Source organism: Mirounga leonina, unplaced genomic scaffold (genome assembly GCF_011800145.1).
Source record: "Mirounga leonina isolate KUSES-001 unplaced genomic scaffold, KU_Mleo_1.0 Mir_376, whole genome shotgun sequence".
NCBI lineage: Eukaryota > Metazoa > Chordata > Mammalia > Carnivora > Phocidae > Mirounga > Mirounga leonina.
The window spans coordinates 328594-347291 of NW_023270718.1; the positions used below are offsets into that span (position 1 = coordinate 328594).

General features: G+C 58.2%; 2 protein-coding genes across 5 annotated transcripts in view; one reads left to right on the forward strand and one right to left on the reverse strand.

Annotated features, from left to right (window-relative positions):
* Positions 1 to 2730: 2730 nt before the first annotated feature.
* On the reverse strand, positions 2731 to 8361 carry ZNF574 (zinc finger protein 574). Of its 2 annotated transcripts, none has more exons than XM_034986605.1 (2): positions 8173 to 8361; positions 2731 to 5725 (listed from the first exon to the last, which is right to left on the reverse strand). In XM_034986605.1, exon 2 carries the CDS (start codon positions 5703 to 5705, stop codon positions 3003 to 3005), a length of 2703 nt encoding a protein of 900 aa, XP_034842496.1. In that variant the 5' UTR covers positions 5706 to 5725; positions 8173 to 8361; the 3' UTR covers positions 2731 to 3002. The 2 variants fall into 2 exon arrangements, with proteins under 2 accessions (XP_034842496.1, XP_034842495.1); XM_034986604.1 differs by lacking the exon at positions 8173 to 8361 and adding an exon at positions 6033 to 7183.
* A 535-nt stretch (positions 8362 to 8896) lies between these two features.
* GRIK5 (glutamate ionotropic receptor kainate type subunit 5) overlaps positions 8897 to 18698 on the forward strand; it is a 56849-nt gene continuing 47047 nt past the window's right edge. Inside the window, exons 1-3 of one of the 3 annotated variants that reach the window (XM_034986607.1) lie at positions 8897 to 9162; positions 16393 to 16521; positions 16819 to 16983. In XM_034986607.1, the coding sequence (XP_034842498.1) occupies positions 16443 to 16521; positions 16819 to 16983 (244 nt within the window). In that variant the 5' untranslated portion in view covers positions 8897 to 9162; positions 16393 to 16442. Of the gene's footprint in view, positions 9163 to 12707; positions 12955 to 16392; positions 16522 to 16818; positions 16984 to 18698 lie in introns of those variants that run through there. The other 2 variants (XM_034986606.1, XM_034986608.1) reach the window with 2 other exon arrangements.

An 18698-nucleotide genomic window follows, 5' to 3' on the forward strand; every position in this document is an offset into this window, starting at 1 on the left:
ATTCTCAAGACAAGTCTGTAGGGATGGGAAAGTGGGATGTTGGTATAGAGGAAGGTCACTTGTCTAGCCCCCTCTGGTAGGGTGGTGCGGTCAGAACCATACAGACCTGAGTTCCTTGTCACCCAGACCATTCTGTGGCAAGCACAGACAGCACACCTGAGAGCATCCGCTTGCAGCCCCATGAATGTGCCCAACTGCTCCACATGCCCTTCCTCTGGCCTCCTCTTGTCAAGAGCATATTGGGCTCTAGTGGACCACTGTTGTGTTCCCTTGATTTTTCTTCTGCTTATGTAGCTTCCATATCCAACTAAAAATAGGATATGCAAGGCTCTTTTTAGAGGGGTCAGCAAGTCACCTGCATCAGAATTGGTGTTTGTTTATTTATCTTGGGGGATGGGGGGAGAGGCAGAGAGAGAATCTTAAGCAGGTTCCACACCCAGCCTGGAGCCTGCCACGGGGCTTAATCTCATGACCCTGAGATCATGACCTGACTCCAAATCTAGAGTAGGATGCTTAACCGGTGGAGTCACTCAGGCACCCTTACTTATTTTTAAAGATTTTATTTTTAAGTAATCTCTACACCCAACGTGGGGCTTGAACTCAAAACGCCAAGATCAAGAGTCACACGCTCTACTAACTGAACCAGCCAGGCGCCCCAGAATTGGTGCAGATTCCTGGGGGCACCTGGGTGGCTCAGTCAGTTAAGCATCTAACTCTTGATTTCGGCTCAGGGTAGTGGGATTGAACCTCAAGTCAGGCTCTGTGCTGGGTGTGGAGTCTGCTTGGGATTCTTTCTCTCCCCCTAAAAAAAAAAGAAAAAAGGAAAATGCAGATTCCTGGATCTCATCCAGACACGTTTGCTGGATCTGAATCTCTGGGGGAACTGCCAAACGAACATTGAAGTTCAAGAACCTTTGTCTGTCCAACTTAAACCCCAGCATCCAACAGGGGTTTGATTCGTGCCATCCCTTTTTAGGACAGTAGTTCAACTGAGGACCATCAAGTTTCAGCAGGGTGATGGTGAACAATGAGTCTTGTCCATCAATAGTGTTTGCACACGTCAACTTTTCTCAGGGTGGGAGTCTGAAGTTTTCATTAGAGGCTCTAAAAAGGAACCACAGTTGAGGAAGGGTGATCACCCCACTGTCACAGAGCCATTCTTCTCTGCTGAATCTGGGAGTCAACCAGCACCCTCAGGATTCCCCCTTCCCCTATTCCTGTCCCTTTTCTTGATTCAACCTTATTTTTATCTGGTTTGGCAAGGATAATTCCTTCAATTGTTCTAAGCACTTATTTGATATGACTTTCAGGACGTTGCTGCTCTTCTTGGGAGGGGACAGTCTGAGAATTAATCTCTACTTGGGGATTGAAGGGGATCTGGCATGCGGGGCCGAGATGGCTTGAGTCCTTTTGGCAGGGTGTGAGGTCACTGAAAGATGGTGCTCATGATCCACACACTCTGCTGGAAAGCAACTGCTTAACAGAGAACTGCTCTTCATTAGGTCAGTTTATCAAACGGGTGATATTTTCCTTTAATAAGTCTTATGTAGTAAAATTTCTGTTACAGGTTAGGAGACTTGGTTTCTAGTCCTGGTCCACCGTCTGTGGCCTTGGTAAGTCTCCCCTCTCTCAAGCCATTTTTTACCTGAACATAAGGCGAAACCAGTGTGTCTCTGAGCCCGGTGCCCAGAGGCTACAGGTCTAGTGACGGGGCCGAGAGTAACAGACTCTCGGGCCTCCCTTTCCCTGGTTTCAGTACAAATAGCTTCCCTTCACCTCTCATTTATTAGGGGTCCAAGTATGAATTTTCTCCAACAGGAAGACTGGAGTATGGAGTAACCTTGGCAGGGCTTATTTTTCTTGGGCTGAGGCTCTTTAAGAGACAACACAAGCATAGCAACTGAGCGTTCCCACCAGTCACCATCTTCTTGACCGCCCTCCCCTAAGTATGTAGAAGGCAGCGGACTATGGAGGAAGCATAGGGGCGATGAAACCAGATGAAACTAGGCTTCAATTCAAGCTCTAGCCTATGTGGGTTGAATGACCATGGGCAAATCACCTCCCTGCTTCTGACTTCAGACTCTTTCCCTGCAAGATGTTCTCCTCACAGGTGAGTGTGACAATTGTTATAAAAACCTAAGTTCTTGAGACAAACTAGACAAACACCAGCTAGCCACTCCAACCACCCCTCTCCCCATGTCTGTTGGCTAAGCCGGAATTCTAGGTGGGCGTCAAGGTAGCTTATGAGGCTGCCTACCCCCAGAATCTTCTCCAAGGCCACAGTTGGGTCTGGTCCTGGGAGACACCCTCCTCTACTGCCCTGGAGATCATGCCTTTCCCAGACCTGCATTTGCCCTCAGGGATCTATAGTGAGAAAACCAGATGGCCTTGGGGGAGATGGTTCATGTCAGGCCAGGCGTGGGGGCCAGAAGTGGTGAGAAAAAATCTGAATTATTTTCCCAAATGTTCCTGCCACCAATTGAAAACAGCTTCAGGTTTTTCTATGGGGCTGTGGAGACCTCTAGTGGCAAGACAGCCACACTGCTTCCCGTGCCACACCAGGGTGAAGTCCCTGCTCTCTGAGCCAGGCCCTGGGACTCCAGGTCCTCTTTAGTTCAGTAAAGGTCTCCTGAGCTCCTACTACTTGGCAGGCCCTGTTCTGGATGCTGAAAAAGCCATAAAGTCAGCTCCCAAATCCCACCCCACACAGCTGGGCCAGACAAAAACACATAAATGTCCAATTCAGTCTTTATTGACTGTTTCATCTTGGGGCCACCCGCACTAACAGGTGGAAGGTGGGGGTGGGGCGGGGCGCCTTTTATACATATCAAGGACCCCAGAGCTCCCCCCTCGGAAGAGAGAATAAATCCAGTTACAGAACCTACATGGTGGTTGGGAGAGGCGGAGGAAGGGGCACAGTATCTACAGAGACTTAAGGGGACACTGGAGGAGGTTCTTCAGCAACAGGGACTGGTGGTGCTGAAGAGGGAAAGGGGGCAGGGTCAGCCGCTGATCTGGACCCCCTCGGCCTCAGCCAGGGGATAGATCTCAATGGCCTCCACCAGGGGCAGCGCCTCCACTGCAGTCTCCATGACGGCCAGACCGACGGCGGCCTCGGCCTCGGCCACCTGCTGCCGCACGGCTGCCTGATGCTGCTGCTGGTGGGTCTTGCGGTGCTTCCAGAGGTTGGAGAAGGAGCGGTAGCTCTTGCCACAGTCAGGGCAGGAGTAGGGCCGCTCCCCCGTGTGAATGCGCCGATGCTCTGCCAAGCGCATGGAGATGGCAAAGGCCTTGCCGCACACTTCGCAGGCAAAGGGCCGCTCGCCTGTGTGCAGGCGCCGGTGGTCCTTCAGGTGGGTGCTCTGACGGAAGGCCTTGCCGCAGTCCGGACACGGGTACGGCCGCTCCCCCGTGTGGATGCGCCGGTGCACCTGCAGCGAGGTCTCTGTGCTGAACAGCTTCTTACACTCGCTGCACTCCAGGCCCCGGCGTCGGGCGGGGGCCGCGGGGGCTGCGGGGGCCGCGGGGGCCGCGCCCCCCAGGGTGGTGGGGGAGGCAACCGGCCCGCGAGTGGCCCGGGGGGCCCGGGGGGCCGGGGGCTCCTTAGCCAGGACCTCGCCCGGCCCAGCAGCCGCATGGGCCGCCTCGTGCGCCTGCAACCGGGCCGCCGAGCCCACTTTCTTGCCGCAGGTGCCGCACTCGAAGCGCCGGGGGGCCTGGGCCGCAGCAGCGGCGCAGCGGTGCTCACGCAGCCGCAGCGAGGAGGGGAAGGCGGCCCCGCAGGACGGGCAGCGGTGCGGCTGGCGGCCGGCATGGGCCACGAGCTGGTGCACCTCCAGCAACCGGCGCAGCAGGAAGGAGCGGGGGCACTCGCGACACTTGTAGGGGTACTCGCCCGTGTGGTGGTAGCGGTGCATGAGCAGGCGGTAGGGGCGGTGAAAACGCACGCCGCACTCCTGGCAGCGGTAGGGGAAGTGCTGCGCGTGCACCAGGCGGTGCTGCCGCAGCGTGGAGCTCTGCGTGAAAGCCTTGCCGCAGTCCCCGCAGCGGTAGGGCCGCTCCCCCGTGTGCGTGAGCCGGTGGCGGGCCAGGTTGGCGGGCGAGTTGAAGGGCTTGGAGCAGTCCGGGCAGGGGAAAGGCCGTTCGCCCGTGTGCGTGCGCAGGTGGTTACGCACGTGGGACTTCTTCTTGAACATCTTGCCGCAGATGCCACACTTATGGCGCCGCTCCAGCCGATGCACAAAACGCTGGTGCCGCGTCAGCTGCAAGGCCTTGCCGAACTCGCGGCTGCACAGCAGGCAGCGGTAGGTGCCCGGGGCAGCCGGCCCTGCTGAGCTCTCTTCGGCCACAGGAGGCTCCGGCGCCTCGGACTCTCCAGTCTCTGCCGGGGCCGGCTCGGGGAGCCCAATGACCGGCTCCTCGGGGGGGACCGGTGTGGTGGGCAGAGGGACGCCCCCCGCCCCGTGGGTACGCCGATGATACAGGAACTTGGTGAGGTTGACAAAGGTCTTCCCGCACGGACACGAGTGCAGAGGATTCGGGGTGTGGGCTCGCCGGTGGGCCAGGAGCAGGGCCTCTGTGCCAAAGGCCAGGCCGCAGTCCACGCACAGGAAGTGAGACTCGCTGCTGTGGTCTCCGAGGTGCTGGTCTAGACTGGAAGGGCTGGGGAAGACGCGACTGCACAGAGGGCACTTAAAGACGCCCTCCCGGTGACTGCGCAGATGCTGCTGTAGCTGGTGAGGTGACAGAAAGAGCTGGTCGCACGCGGAGCAAAAGAGCTCCTGGGTGGCCGTCCCGCCCAGCTCTCCGCCGTTGTTCCTCCGGGCCTTGCGCCCCCGGCGATCACGCCCAATGGCTTCACCGTTGCGCAACTCGTAACTGTGGTCAGAGGACGGCAGGGGATCGGGCTGGGACACAGGCACCTCCGCAGGTGACGGAGTCAGGGTCTCCTGCTGCAAGGCAGGTTCCTCCGACTCGGGGACCGGGGCAGGGAAGTGGGTGGCCTGGTGCTCCAGGAAGTCGGCTGGAAGCTGAAAGAGCTGGGAGCACTCAGAGCACTTGTACAGGAGCAGCTCCACCTCAGTGACCACCTCAGTGGTGGCGGCGGCGGCGGCAGAAGGGACAGCTGCTCCTTCCCCACCCTCCTCTGCCTTGCGGTAGGAGTGCTCCACAGCCACACGGGCCTGGCCCACAGGGGTCCCCAGGACCACCGGGGACCCCAGGACCACGGGGGCCGCAGGCTTGGCGGGAGTGCCCCGGAGGTGCGTCTGCCGGTGGCTCAGCCAGAGCTCCTGGCTGGCGAAGAGAGCCTTGCAGTCCACACACTCGTAGTGGATGGTACTGGAGCTGAGTGCGGGCGCCTTGGCTGGCGGCTCAGCCGCCACCGCCTCCTGGGGAGCCATCATCTTCAGGTGCAGCTCCTGATGCTCCAGGAGCTGGCTGGGGGACAGGAGCAGCTGCCCGCACTCCAGGCACTGGTACTGGCTCTCCTGCACCAGCGTTTGATAGAGGCCCGTGCCAGAAGCTGCCTCCGTGGCCACCGCGACTCCAGGCTCAGCCACGCCCACCAGCTCGAAGTGCTGCTGGGGCACATGGGAGTTCTGGTGCACGAGCACTTCCTCCAGGGACCCGTACAGCTGGTTGCACTCGGAGCAGACATAGCGGTGCTCGATGTACAGGACCGTCTCCTCGGATTCCTCGGTCATGGCGGCAGCGAGGCCCTGGGCTGTGAAAGGAAAGAGGTGGGGACAGATCCCAGTAAACTGCTGTCTCCTCCATCCTTCTGAGGGACAGTTCTTTCCCTTTAGCACTCCCGGCCAAGACCCTGTATGTATTTTACCCTCTAACTTCTTGCTTCCATTTCCCACTCCCACCCCTCACCCCCAGCAATCCTTCTGCTCCTGAACACGCGAGACTACCAAGCACAGAACCTTCCCAGCAGTCCCTTCCCAGAATCTTATCCAAGGCTCACCTCTGAATCAACGCGCATCAAGCCCCACCCACCAGATCCTCGTAACCTGTCCAACCCTCACCTCCCATGCCTCTCAGCTGGCCCACAGCCACGCGCATCACACAGGAACCTGTGTCCTCTCCATTCGAGCCTCCTTCCCAACTCACTACCCCATTCCTGCTCCCCGGTGCCTCAGGGAGTCCTCACAGGCCCTAACGGCCACCACTTCTCCCAGCCTCCCTCCTCCTCTGTTCCCTCCCCCAGGTTCCTGACATCTTTCTACACCAGAAGACTCAAACTGCCCCAAGCCCCCGCCACTTTCTGCATCCTCACATGGTACAACCCCTCTCCTTTACATACGCCCGTTAGACACTGTCTCTCCCTCTGGTGCCCAGATCCCTCACATCAAACTTGCCCTTCCTTCAACCAACTTGTCTCATGCTGGCGTAACCCATCACTACACCTACACTTTCCCCTCCTAGACCACTTCTCCATGATACCCAGATCCCCCTTTTCAAAGTGCTTATCTCTACAAATCAAAGCCCTCTCCCACAGCCCTAACCCCCTATCCAGAATACCCAGACCCACTTCACAAAAGCCTAACCTCTTCATACCTATATTCTACCCGTCACCCCAACTCGTGTCTCACTCTTCACAGAAATTACTTGTTCTTTACACTGAGACCTCACCTACAATTCTAATCCCCCCTGGGGTACCCAGATCCCCTCTTCTACCCCAACCACTATAGGGATGCCCTAGGTGCCTCTTCATATCAACCTCAGCCCCTCTTCTTTACAAAATGACCCAGCCTAACCCATTTTAGGGATGCCCAGATACGGTCTTCACATCACCTTAAACCCTTCCTTACAAACCTCTGTGCCTAACCCATGCCAGGGACGCCCAGACCCCCTTTCACATTATTAAAATACCTAAGCTGAATTTCTTCTTTGCGAAATGACCCGTTCCCACCCTAGCCCATTCTAGGGATCCCCAGATCCCCTCTTCGTATCGGCATAAACTCCTCTTCCTTGCAAAAAGACCCAACCCCACTCTAACTCATTCCAGGGATGCTCAGACGCCCTCTTCATAACAACTTAAGTTTCTCTCCTTTGCAAAAAGATCCCGGCACATGCTCTAACCCAATCCAGGGAGATCCAGACTACCCTTCACAAAGGCTTAAACTTTCACACATATGCCACCACCACCCCCGCCGGCCCAAATCCCCTTTAGGAATACCCAGACCCTACCTTCTTATGCTGAACCCCCCCGCCCCCCCCAAGCTAGACAGAGGATAGCCAGACCCTCTTCCTCACACCCAGACCCCTCTCACCAGCTTATTACCCTGGGGATACCCAGACCCCCAACTTCTTGTCAACCTAACAGCTCATTCTCATTCCAGCGATACCAAGACCTTCCCCCACTGAGTACACGGACCTCTCCAACCCCCTAACCTTCTCCAGGGATACCCAATTACCACTCTTCACCTTGACCTAATTCCCTCTACTTTCCAAAAACATTACCTCTACCCAACCTGTCCTAGGGACACCCAGACGCCCTTTTCACACAACATAACCCTTTGCACAGACACTCCTCTCAACCCATTCCAACGGTGGCGCCCCCCCCAACTCCCTTCACATTAACGTAACCCCGTTCTCAATACCCGGACCTCTGCCTCAGCTCCAAATCCTCCCTCCAGGGATATTCGTTTGCTGATACCTTTCCACACCAAGCCCCTCTCACTGGTCTAATGCCTTCCAGGCTTACCTACGTTTATCTCTTTATGTTAACTTAATTACCTCTTTTCTCACGCCCTAACCGCCCCCCCCCCGACACGCAAGCCCCCTCTAACCGTCCACCCCGCTTCGGTCCCGGGCGGCCCCACCACCAGGCCCGGCCCCGATACCCCCTGGAGCCTTGGACACTCTCCCGGGGGGGCAGCTCTAACGCCTCCCTTCCCACCCAGGGCCCTCCCAGCCCCCGGCCCGTGCCCCGCCCCTCCTCACTCAGCCCAGCACGACTCTAACCCCCTTCCCCACCCGCCCTCCCAGCCCGGCCCCCGCCCGGCCGCCCGCGCGCCCCGCCGGCCGTTGGTGCCGCTCCGCCCTCCCCGCCCGGCGCGCGCCCCCTCCGGCCGTCAGTGCGCAGGCGGGGCGGCGTGGGGCGGCCGGGAGCGGGGGAGGGGGGGAGCCGGGCCGGCCTGCCGCCCGCCCGCCCGCACTCACCCGCCTCCGCCGTCTCGCACGCCCCGGGCCCAGGCCCGGGCCGCCGCTCGCCTCGCGCGGCCACCCTACCGCTGCGCCCTCTCTAGCTCCCGCCGTCGCCTCTCGTCTGCTCCGCAGCCTCGCTCTCGCCCCCAGTCGCCCTCAGCAACGCCCCGCCCACCTTCCTCCTCGGCCGCTCCGCGAACGGCCGAACGCGCCCAATCAGCGTCCGTCTGGCTCCCGCCTTTCGACCAATCGAGGCTCACGTCTCTGAGCCTTGGGCCAATAGTATGGAGCGTCGGGATCCGCCGCAGTGCCCAACCAATCCTCCAGCGATGTCCCCTCACCGGCCGGCCCCCGGGTTGATAGTGTCCGCCTCCTTAAGCCCCTTGGAGGATGCTCCTCCTCCAGCTGCTCGTCGACTCCGCCTGACGCCTGAAGAAGGGAGGGCAGCGCGGTGACGTCAGGCGGCGGAGCGAGGCTGCGGGCGCCATCTTGGGGGCGCCGAGCGGGAGTCGCGTCGGGTTCGAGGGGAAGTCGGAGAAATTGAGGCGCACGAGACCCAGAGGGTGGGGGCGGGGGAACGGTGGCGCAGGAAGCCCCGAGGAGTGAAGGGAGAACGTGAAGCACCTGTCAGCGCGAAGCGGGGAGGGGAAACTGCAGCACGAAGCACATGGAGGGGGTGAAAAGGGAAACTGAGGCTCCAGACTCCTTTTATTAGAAAGAAGAACGGAGGCAGCACGAAGGAAGGGGAGAAAAACCGAGGGACTCTGGGGGGAGGGGGAAGGAGAAATGTCAAAAGGGAAACAAGGAGCGCGGGGATCTGAGGGATCGAGGAAAACCTGAAGAAGGGAGGAAATGGGGAAATGGAGGGGATAAAGAAAAAGCAAGGACAGCTTCACTGGAAGAAACGGAGTGTGTGTGTGTGTGGACGACCTGAAGGACAACTAGGGTGAAAACCTGCAGAAAGTGACCCTGTAGCAGATGGACTCTGCTCTGATACCTTCCAAGGTGCTTTCTTTCTAGGCTGACCCAGGGCCACTTGGACCGTGGAGTCTCCATGTGTCCAAGGGCTCCTGTGCATCCCTACTCATCTCCCCTTCTGGCCCTCAGGGCGTTGGCAGCGCACTGTTATGTTTCCAGAGCTACTCTCTGAACTCAAGGACTGAGGAGCTGCAAGAGATTCATTTGTTCTCTCTAGCCGCCCCCCGCCCCACCGTTTCTCAAATGAGTAAACTGAGTCTCAGCCTTCCTGAGGCTAAAATCTACTGAGGCAACCCTAGGTCTGACTCTTCGGTCATCACCTTTGCTGTGTCCTTCAATTGGTTTCTAATTGGGTGTCCTAACTTTCCACTAAATTAAAATCCCTAACACCAAGCCAGTGTAATTAAACCAGGCTGTCTGGATTGAAATCCTGACCCGGCCACTTCCTAGCTAATGTCTTGGACAAGTTAACTCCCCTGTGCCTCAGTTTCCTCATCTGTGAAATGAGGATAATAGCCCCTATGTCACGGTTGTGAGGCACAGCGTAAACACTATGTAAGAATTAACTTTTATTAGGACCTCAAGGAGCTCATTAATAATAGCTGATGTGTCCTGAGTGTGTTATGATGTGCCAACTATTGTGCTTAGTGCTTTGTACGCTTTATCAGTTTAATCATCTCAATCCCAGGAGGGAGGAGTTACTGTTCTCACGTTACAAAGACACTGGGGCCCAGAGAAGTTAAGTAGCTTGCCTATCTTTAGGAGGAGACAGAGCCAGGGTTCTAACCCAGGAGTCAACTCCAGGGTCTATGCTCTTGGCCCCCAGTCTCTACTACTGCCTGGCAGGTGGATGTCCTATCCCTCCTGGCATGTCGAATGGATGAACGCAAGAAGTAGAGAAAAGAACTTGGTGGGAATGTGTGAGCTCTAAAGCTGGTCATCTGGGTTTGCCATCAGAGTGAAATCAACTGGGGAGGGAGCCAGAGAACCTGGAAGCTAGACTCAGCCTTTGATAGCCTCCATGCAGTTGGGCAGGTTCTCACACCTGCTGAAGCCCCCTTTTTCACCTGAAAACGCAAGGGTCCAGCTTGGCATGTCAGGCCCCTTTCCGCTCAGACTTTTTGCTTGGACTTCCCAGTTTATCTGGGTTGACTAGCTTGGTTCCTTCTCTTCTGATGATACAGGAGTAAGCTGAGGCCTGGATCAGTCTTTGTGAAGGTGGTGGCATGAGACTAGATTTCTGGCGTAGGTTTATTTTAGAGAGGATAGGCATTCTTTGCTGGGGTCCCTGCATAAGCAAAGGCCTAGAGCCTGGCGAGAGTCTAGGCTTTCAGCCTTTGCGGGAGCTGAGGGTAGGTGTTGGGGGACCATAGGTGTTGCCCACGTAGGGTGAGGAGGTGTGTGCAAAGTTGATGGTCCTTCAGGGTCCATTGTATGTGTGAGGCATATGTCAGGGATGCTCCATATGGGACGAGGGCTTTCTATGCCAGGCTGGTGTAAGGGTTGCCATGTGCTGTGTGTGTGTGTGTGTGTGTGTGTGTGTGAAGGCATATGGTCACGTGTGCTGGGGGGCTGCACGTGAGTGTGTCAGTGTCTCCTCCCCATCACGAGCATTGGGGGTGGTGGTGAGTCACGGGCTCAGCCTTCGGCGCCAACTGTCATGTTCCTTCCCCCCAAATTTCATCCCCCACCCAGCCGTGCATCACCCACCCCCACTCTAAGATCTGTGTCACTGCTTCTGTCTTCCATCCCCCTGTCCTGCTTAGTTTCCTCTGAGAAGCTGCCATGGGCTCCCTGAGAGGGAGCCTCCCACTTCTGCTGGCTCTGCCCTCCAGCATCCTGCCCTTTCTCACTGCCTCTCTGCTCAGGTGGTGGCTTGAGAAGGAGAGCCTCTTCACGCCACCTGCTCATGTCTGTGGGGCCCAAGGATTTCTCTATGCATTATAGACAATTCCCATTCCCCCCACCCATCCCTTCCCCTCCATGGGGGCTATTTCTACTTCTGGGAGCTTCTTCCTTATCTCCAGGGGCTGGCTCCTCCTGCCTTAGGGGGCCTCTTGTGTCCACACATCCTTGTTTTCATGGGTTCCTGGTAGCTGTTTCCCTCCATCCCCATTTCTCTGATCTCCTCCTACTTTGCTTGGCCCACCTCCCTGTCTCTGTGATATGCGTCCGTCCTTGTTCCCATTTCTGTGGCCTTCTCCCATCCCCATGGACCACTCCCCATGTCCGAGGAGTGCTTTCTGTTCCCATGGGCCTCTCTCCATCTTCCTGTGGGGCTCTCTGTGTCCACCAGCTGCCCTCGTCGGTCTCTGAGGTCCTTAGCTGTCTCTGGTCTGCTCCCATGTTTCCATAGGCTTTTCTCTCTTTTCTCTGGGCTTTTCCCTGTCCTTGTCCTTGTGGGGTTTGTGGACCTTGGCCCACCTCTGTGAGTTTTGCTGGCCGTCTTGCTATTCCTCTGCATTTTTCTTCATCTCTGTAGCCCTCTCCCCACCAGCTCCATGGCCTTCTCCTCAGCTCTCCCTGTCTCTCATCTCCGTGGGCTCCTGGGCAGGGCGGTGGCATGGTGGTGGAGGGGGTGGCCCGGGGGTGGGCCCTCCGTCCAATGCAGCGCCTTCCCCTCATCAGCATTCTCCTCGCGGGCCCCCCAGCCCCGACCAATACGAGCTCCCCCTCCCCCCCGACTCCCCTCCCTCCTCTTTCTCCGCCTGCTGCCCTCCCTTCCTCCTGCCCGCCCTCCTCCCTGCCTCCTCCCTCCCTCCTCTCTCTCCCCCCTGCCCCCCGCGCTCCAGGACCCAGCGCAGGCGGCGGGTGGCGGGCAGCGGGCGGGCGGGCAGGCAGGCGGCGGCCTCGGAGGGGAGAAGGAGAGGTGGCGGCGGCGGCGGAGGTGGTGGTGGTGGTAGTGGTGTTGGCGGCGGTGGCGGTGGTGGCGGTGGCCAGCAGCAGGGAGGCAGGCCCAGCTGGGGACCCAGAGCCGGCGGCTGCACCTCACAGGGGACCAGGAGTCCGTGGCCAGGCCCTCCCACCGAGGCCCTGCACCGGGCGCCTCCGGGACACCCCACCCTCCTCCGCCTTCCTCTTCCACCTGCTCCTCTCCATCCTTCCCTCCCTCCTCCCTATCCCTCCACCTCGCCTGCCCCCGTCTCAGCTGTCCGAGTCTCCCAGCACTGTGTCCTCCCCGGCCCCTCCACCCCTCGGCTTCTCCCCGCCCCTAGCATGCTTTTCCCTTGGGGGCTGAGGGCTTGAGGACTCCAGGCCCTTGCCTCATCCAGGGCAGGGCCAAGGCTCCAGGGGGGAGGGGGGAAGGGGTGGCCCCCTCCCCCCAATCCAGCCCTCCCCTCCCCCACTCCTCCTGATGGCCGGCTTCCTGGTCTCCAGCCAGTCCTCGCCCCCCGTGGCCCCCCCAGGCCGGCCCGGCTAGGGGAGGGGGCGGGGGCCCTTTCCTGGGCCGGCTTCCCCCTCCCCCGGCTTTGCCTGTGCCCCCCTCCCTTCCGTTTTCACCTTCCTCTCCTCCTTTCCTCCCTCCTTCCCCTCCATTTGCTCCTTCCCCCTCTCCTCTCTCCCCTTCTCTCCTCCATTTTCTCCTTTCCCCTTCCTCCCTGCCCCGGCCCACCCTCTCCGATTCCACCTGTCCTTCCTCCTTGCTCCTGGGGAGCCCCCGTTTTGGACTAGTTGGGGGCCACTGTCGGCGGCGGGGGAGGGGGCCCTGTGGACTGCCCTCTCCCCCCGCCCCGGCCACACCACCACCCAGCGCCAGAGCATCTCCTCGCTGTCTTCTCGGGCCTCGAGGGAGCCCAGCCCTCCGTCCCACCAGGATCCGTGAGTGTCTGTGGGGCGGGGGTTGGGCTAGGGCCAGCCTGGGTCCTGGAAGGCTGGGCTCAAGGCCGGCCGGTGGGGCCCCCACGTCCCCCTGTCCCTCCCCGAGTAGGGGCCTGCCTCGTGTCCCCCATCTCCCAACCGCCATTCCCCTCAGCCTCTCCTCACCCTTCTTCTGGGTGCACAGCTCAGCCTTACCCCCGGCCCCCCGCCTCCGGGGTCCTGAGGGGCTGCCTGGCTCTTACTTGTGGGCTCACTCCTTGTCTGGGACTCCCGGCCAGTCTCCACCCCTGCTTTCTCCAGCCGCGGTCCCGCGGTGACCGGCTCTGCTCTCTCTCTCTTTCCGACTCTCTTCTTTCCTCGGAGGCTCATCCCCTCCGCCTGCCACGGGCCCATCCCTATCCCATCCGCTCGCTCTCTCCTGGAAATGTCTTTCCATTTTACAATCTCCATTTCGTGTTCTCCTGGGCCTCTCTCTGACTCTGTCCAACTTCTCTCTTCTTTGCCGTTAGGCTAACTCTTTCTTGGTGTCTCTCTGTTGATCTCTCTCTCTCTCTCTCTCTCTCTCAAAACTCCCCTATCTCTTGTCTGGCTCTTTTGGTGGTGCCCACGCCGCCAGGTGTGGCTCTGTCCACTTCTCTCTGTCCACTCTTTGCTCTGCCTGTGGCCCTGCTCCTCTGTCCTCCTTCTCTGCCCTTGCACTTGGAGGCTGTCTTCCTGTTCACTTTTCTGCCCTCCTCCCACAAATCCACTCCTCTCTCCTTAGCCACTCCGGGGTCCACTTTGCCTTTTCCTTGGTGGTCTCACCGCACCCCCCATCCTCTGCTCATTTCTGCATCCTGCTGGCCTGTCGGTCCTCATCCCTCCCCATGCCTTGGGGTTTGTGGGCTCCGGGGATCGACCACCCTCCTCCAGACCCCCTGGGTGGATGCACCTCAACGTGGACCGGGCCCCCTTACATGGGCACTTAGCCTGTCCCTGCCTGTGCCCCTCTAGATTACTCGCTCTTCCTCCCCACCTCATTTCCCCCCCTGGCCCTCACTGTCCCTCCCCTAGTTTGTGCCTGTCCCACTGGCCCCTTCCTCTTCTCTATATCTGCTGTGTGGCTCTGACATTCATTTTTCTCTGTCTCTTTCCACCTAGCCCTATTCCTGTTCAGAGTTTTGTGATTTTTTCCCCCTCCCTACAGTCCTTGCACCTGTGGTCTTTTTTTTCCTTTGCCCTCTTCCTCACCCCATTTGTCTCACCGATTTCCTTTCTCACCTTGGCCATGTCTCCTGCTCACCCTCTTGTCTGTCTCCCTCCCCTGGCAGGGCCCCTGACTCGGCTCCTTCTGCCCAGTTGGCTGCTGTTTGCCTTTGCCTAAGTGTCTGGGCCTATGGGGCTCAGGCCTGCCTGCTTCCCTGCCTCACCCTGGCCATCTTGTCTCTGTTTCTCTTGGTGTCTCACTTCTAGATAACATGTGTATGTCCTTGTCTCTCATTTAGCCCCAGTTACTTCTTTTTGGTCTGTCTTTTCTGTCTGTGCCTTCCTGTATGTCTTTGTCCATTCACTGCCCCCAACCCTGGCCCCCACACTCTGTCTTTCTGCTCCTACCTGTGTCTGCCACCTGTGGGACCCTGCCCTCCTGGCTCCTGTCTCTCCCTCGGGCTTCCCTGTCCTCCAGTCTCTGTTCCCTGATTTGCCCCCAGAAGCCCCTGGTGTCTTGGGATGACCCCCCCTTCGCTCCTGCCTCTCTCCGAGCCCCACCCTCCACAGCCCTCCCCCTGAGAGTTCTTCCTGGTCTCCAACTTGCCTTGCTCCTCCACCCTTGAAGGCTTCACTTTAGATCCAAATGACCATCTGCAGCCCCCAGCCTGTCCAGGATGCCCTCCCACCCCCAGCCTGCCTTTTGCAGAGGCACCGAGAGAGGGACCTGCTCAAGGTCAGGTGGGAGTTGGGGCAGAGCAGGGACTGATAGGGTCTCCTGCTGCCCTGGCCTAGGTTTTCGTGGCTGCAAGGATGGTCCGAAGCATTGCATTGTGCCTCCACCCTCCCTGGCAGGTTTCACTCTGCTATCTCACTAGCTCAAGCCCCTCTTCTATGGGGATCAGATTAGGTGCAGGGAGGCCCCCCAAGCTCACCTCACAGCACTCTGAGCCTCACAGTAAACCTCTCCCCTGGAAACCCAGTGTCCCTTCCACTGGGACATGGCTCTTGACCAGGTGAAGCTGTGCATCTAGCTGAACTCATTCCTTCCCTGGTTGGGGGGGAAGGGGGCGGGTGCTCCACAGAAGGCTGGGGCTCCTGGAGGACTCTAACTCCCTGGGGATGGAGCCGTTCTGGGGAGCAGAGATGCACTGTCTCCCCCTACTCCTCAGCTCCCCAGAGCAGGGTGGGGGCTGCAGTGTGGCATCTGCTTTGGCAGACAGCTCCCTCCCTGCCTTACTCACTCTTCTCTTCCGGCTACTTCTGCTGGCATCTTAAGTGGGATTGTGTTCTCTCTCCATTCTGTCTCCCTGTCCTATTCTGTGTCTCTTGTGCCTTGATTTCCCTCTCTGCTGCCTGCCCTACACTCCTCTCCCCGCCCTGCCCTTTCTCCACCCCCATGGCTCCCTGCCTTCTTGCCTCTTCCCTCTTCCTTCTAGTCCTGTCCTTACCTCCCAGAAACGCCTCTGTCCTCTCTATCTCTATCCCCCTCCCTTTCCTGTCTTCTTGTTCTCTTGCATTTCTGCCTGTTTTTCTCTTTCCCCTTTTCTGAGTCTCTGTATTTTCTCTGCCTCAGCCTCTCTTCCTATTTTTGTCTCCTGTTTCTTCCTTCTCTCTCTCTACTTTTTTTTTTTTAAGCCCCTTGGCTGTCTCAGGTCCATCCATCTGTCTCCATCTGTGTGTCTCCATGTGTGTCTCCGTCTCTCTCCATCATTCCCTCTCTTCCCAAGTTTCCTTAACTCCCGGATACTCTCCCCTCCAGACCCCGGATGTCCAGGCCTCTCTCCCCGTGGGATTGTGGGAGCCAGGGACGTCAGGAAAGTGGCAAGTGAGGCCTGGGATGGGGTTGCCTAGCAACCACCGCATCCTCTCCAGCCAGTTTCTGTTGCCTAGTAACAGCTGCCTGCCCAGAGACAGGGGCGGGACTGGGTTGGGGGGGGTGGCACTTCCTGGGTTCCTGTTGCAGTGGGGATGGTCCCTGGAATTCTTAACCTGAGATCCCTCCCATTTTGGTAGCTGTGAATGTCCTCCACCCGTGCCTATCCCACTCAGTGCTGGGAGCTCCTTGCTGGTAGTGCTCTCAGGGCCTGAGCTTCCTTCGTTGGTGATGCCCTCAGTATCGTCAGCTTCCAACAAGGGCAGGGCCCTTCAGAGCTCACCCACAATGGCCCAGGGCCTGTGGTCACCAAAGGGCTCTGAGGCCCCCCCATATCAGCAGTCTCCCCGCCCATGGGCGGGGGGCGCTCCCTGCAGGTGGCGAGTGGGGGCCGCGGCAGCTGCGTCCCCATGAGGAGGGGAGGAAGATGCCGGCTGAGCTGCTGCTGCTGCTGATTGTTGCCTTCGCCAGCCCCAGCTGCCAGGTGCTCTCATCGCTGCGCATGGGTGAGGCCCTACAGCCCCTGCCCTGCCTCCACAGAGACCCTCCCTGAGCGTGCCAGTCCCGCAGGCCCGGGGGTCTGGGCTTCAGGTCTCAGCTCCCCTCAGCAACAAGGAAGAGCAGCCCCCTGCTCCTTCTTCCTCCTGGACCCTCCTAGACCTCCAGCTCTGTCCAACCCTACGTCCAGGAGCCTAGACCCTCTGTCAGCATCCCCACCCCACCTCAGTGCCCAGGAGTCTAGGACCCCAGCCTCTCCTTTCTCAGGACCCAGAGTCTGGTCCCCAACCCCTGTGTCCCTTCAGCTGCAATCCTGGACGACCAGACGGTGTGCGGCCGAGGTGAGCGTCTGGCCCTGGCTCTGGCCCGGGAGCAGATCAACGGGATCATCGAGGTCCCAGCCAAGGCCCGGGTGGAAGTAGATATCTTTGAGCTTCAGCGGGACAGCCAGTACGAGACCACGGACACCAGTGAGCAGGGCCACAGGGGGTGTGGGGTGAGGCAGGGCAGGCTGGTAGCCCTCAGTCCGTTCCTCAGCTTGCTTGCTTGCTTTCTAGCTTTACCTGCTCCTTCCTTCATGTTCGCTCTGCCTTTCCCTTCCCAGAGATGGTGCTGCTGGGTGTGGGGAGGTGGGGAGAGCGCCAGCCCCAGTTCACCCCTTATAGGAGCTGAGGGCCTCATTTGAAAGATAAGCTGGCCAGGGACATAGTCCCCAGAGCTGAGTAATGATGGGCCTGGGCAGCGAGGCAAGGGAGTCTCAGGGCAGGGACAGCAAAGGCACTCTGGAGAAGGCTAAACTAAAGTTCTGAGCTCTGAAAGTTGAGCAGGATATAGGAGTGGCATTGCTCAAAGTATGCCCTGGAGCCACATAGTAGAGGTGCATAAGTATTTGTTGGATCCTCACAGATTGAGCGAACGTTAATAGGTATCTCTTGAACAGAAATGCTGGGTTTGTACACCTCCAGGAGATGCTGACTTCAGTGTTTTAGACTGGTTGATTTCTTACAGGCCTTATCAGAGCCTTTGTTATATTCATGTTTGTTTCAAATCAGTGAGAGGAAGAATGGGGTACAGTGTTTCTTGTACTTCTCTGACTGGTGCAGCACAGAACACAAACTGGGAGAAGCTGGGATGGAGGGTGAGGAGGCAGATGGTGTTCCAGGCATATGACTATAGTCTGGAGCTGGAGCGGAGGAGGTGGGTATATGGAGCCAAGGAACAGGGTGTGGGGTTGCACCTGTCCCGACTACCTGGACTTAGGACATGTTTGGAGGGATCGTGAGAGAATTTTGGGCTGAAGTGTGACAGAGCAATGGGAGGTGAGGCTGGGCATGGGTGGATCAGTTCAAGGAGTCCTACAGTGGCAGGCTGAAAGATGCCATCCTCACCTCTAGGCAGAAGGGAGCCATCTATGGGTTTAGGCCAGGGAGCTGGGCTTTTGGAAGGTGAATCTGGAGGCTAGATTTGGGTGATCAGTGAGGAGGGTGTTGCATGCCTGAGTTGAGAGCCCTAAAGTAGGGCAGGGGAGGAGGGGGTCAAAGAGAAGGGGACAGATGTGAGAAAATTTGAGGACAAAAAAGAGACAGGACTTGGTGACTAATTTGCCTATTGAGAGAAGGCTTGAAGGCAAGAATCGTTTCTAAGCATTTGCTTTGTGGAAATGGGGCCTTCACCAATGTGGAAGGCAGAGAAAAATCAAGTTTAGAAGGTAAGGTATTTAGCTATGATGCTTTTAGTTGGATGTGGCAGAAACCCCGCTCAAGCTGCCTTTTTTTTTTTTTTTTAAAGATTTTATTTATTTATTTGACACAGAGAGAAAGACAGCGAGAGAGGGAACACAAGCAGGGGGAGAGGGAGAAGCAGGCTTCCTGCTAAGCAGGGAGCCCGATGCGGGGCTCGATCCCAGGACCCTGGGATCATGACCTGAGCCGAAGGCAGACGCTTAATGACTGAGCCACCCAGGCGCCCGCCGACTCAAGCTGCTTTAAGGGAAAAAGAGAACTTATCCGCTCATGGCACTAGAAGGCCTAGGGACTAATTTCAGGCATGGCTTAATCCAGGTTCTCACATTATGTCCCAGGATTGTTTCAGGCATGGCTTGATCCAGGTACTCAAATGATGTCCCAGGAATCTTTGTGTCTTCATCTGTGGGCCCTGATCTCCTCTAAGTTGGTTTCATTTTCAG

What these genes read in the sequence shown, in the direction of transcription:
- ZNF574 (XM_034986604.1), bottom strand. Translation starts at nt 6,069, where the DNA reads ATGCGCGTGGCTGTGGGCCAGCTGAGAGGCATGGGAG. An exon ending in CCAGCTGAGAGGCATGGGAG is followed by an intron (nt 5,726 to 6,032) that starts GTGAGGGTTGGA and finishes TTCCTTTCACAG; the next exon opens with CCCAGGGCCTCGCTGCCGCC.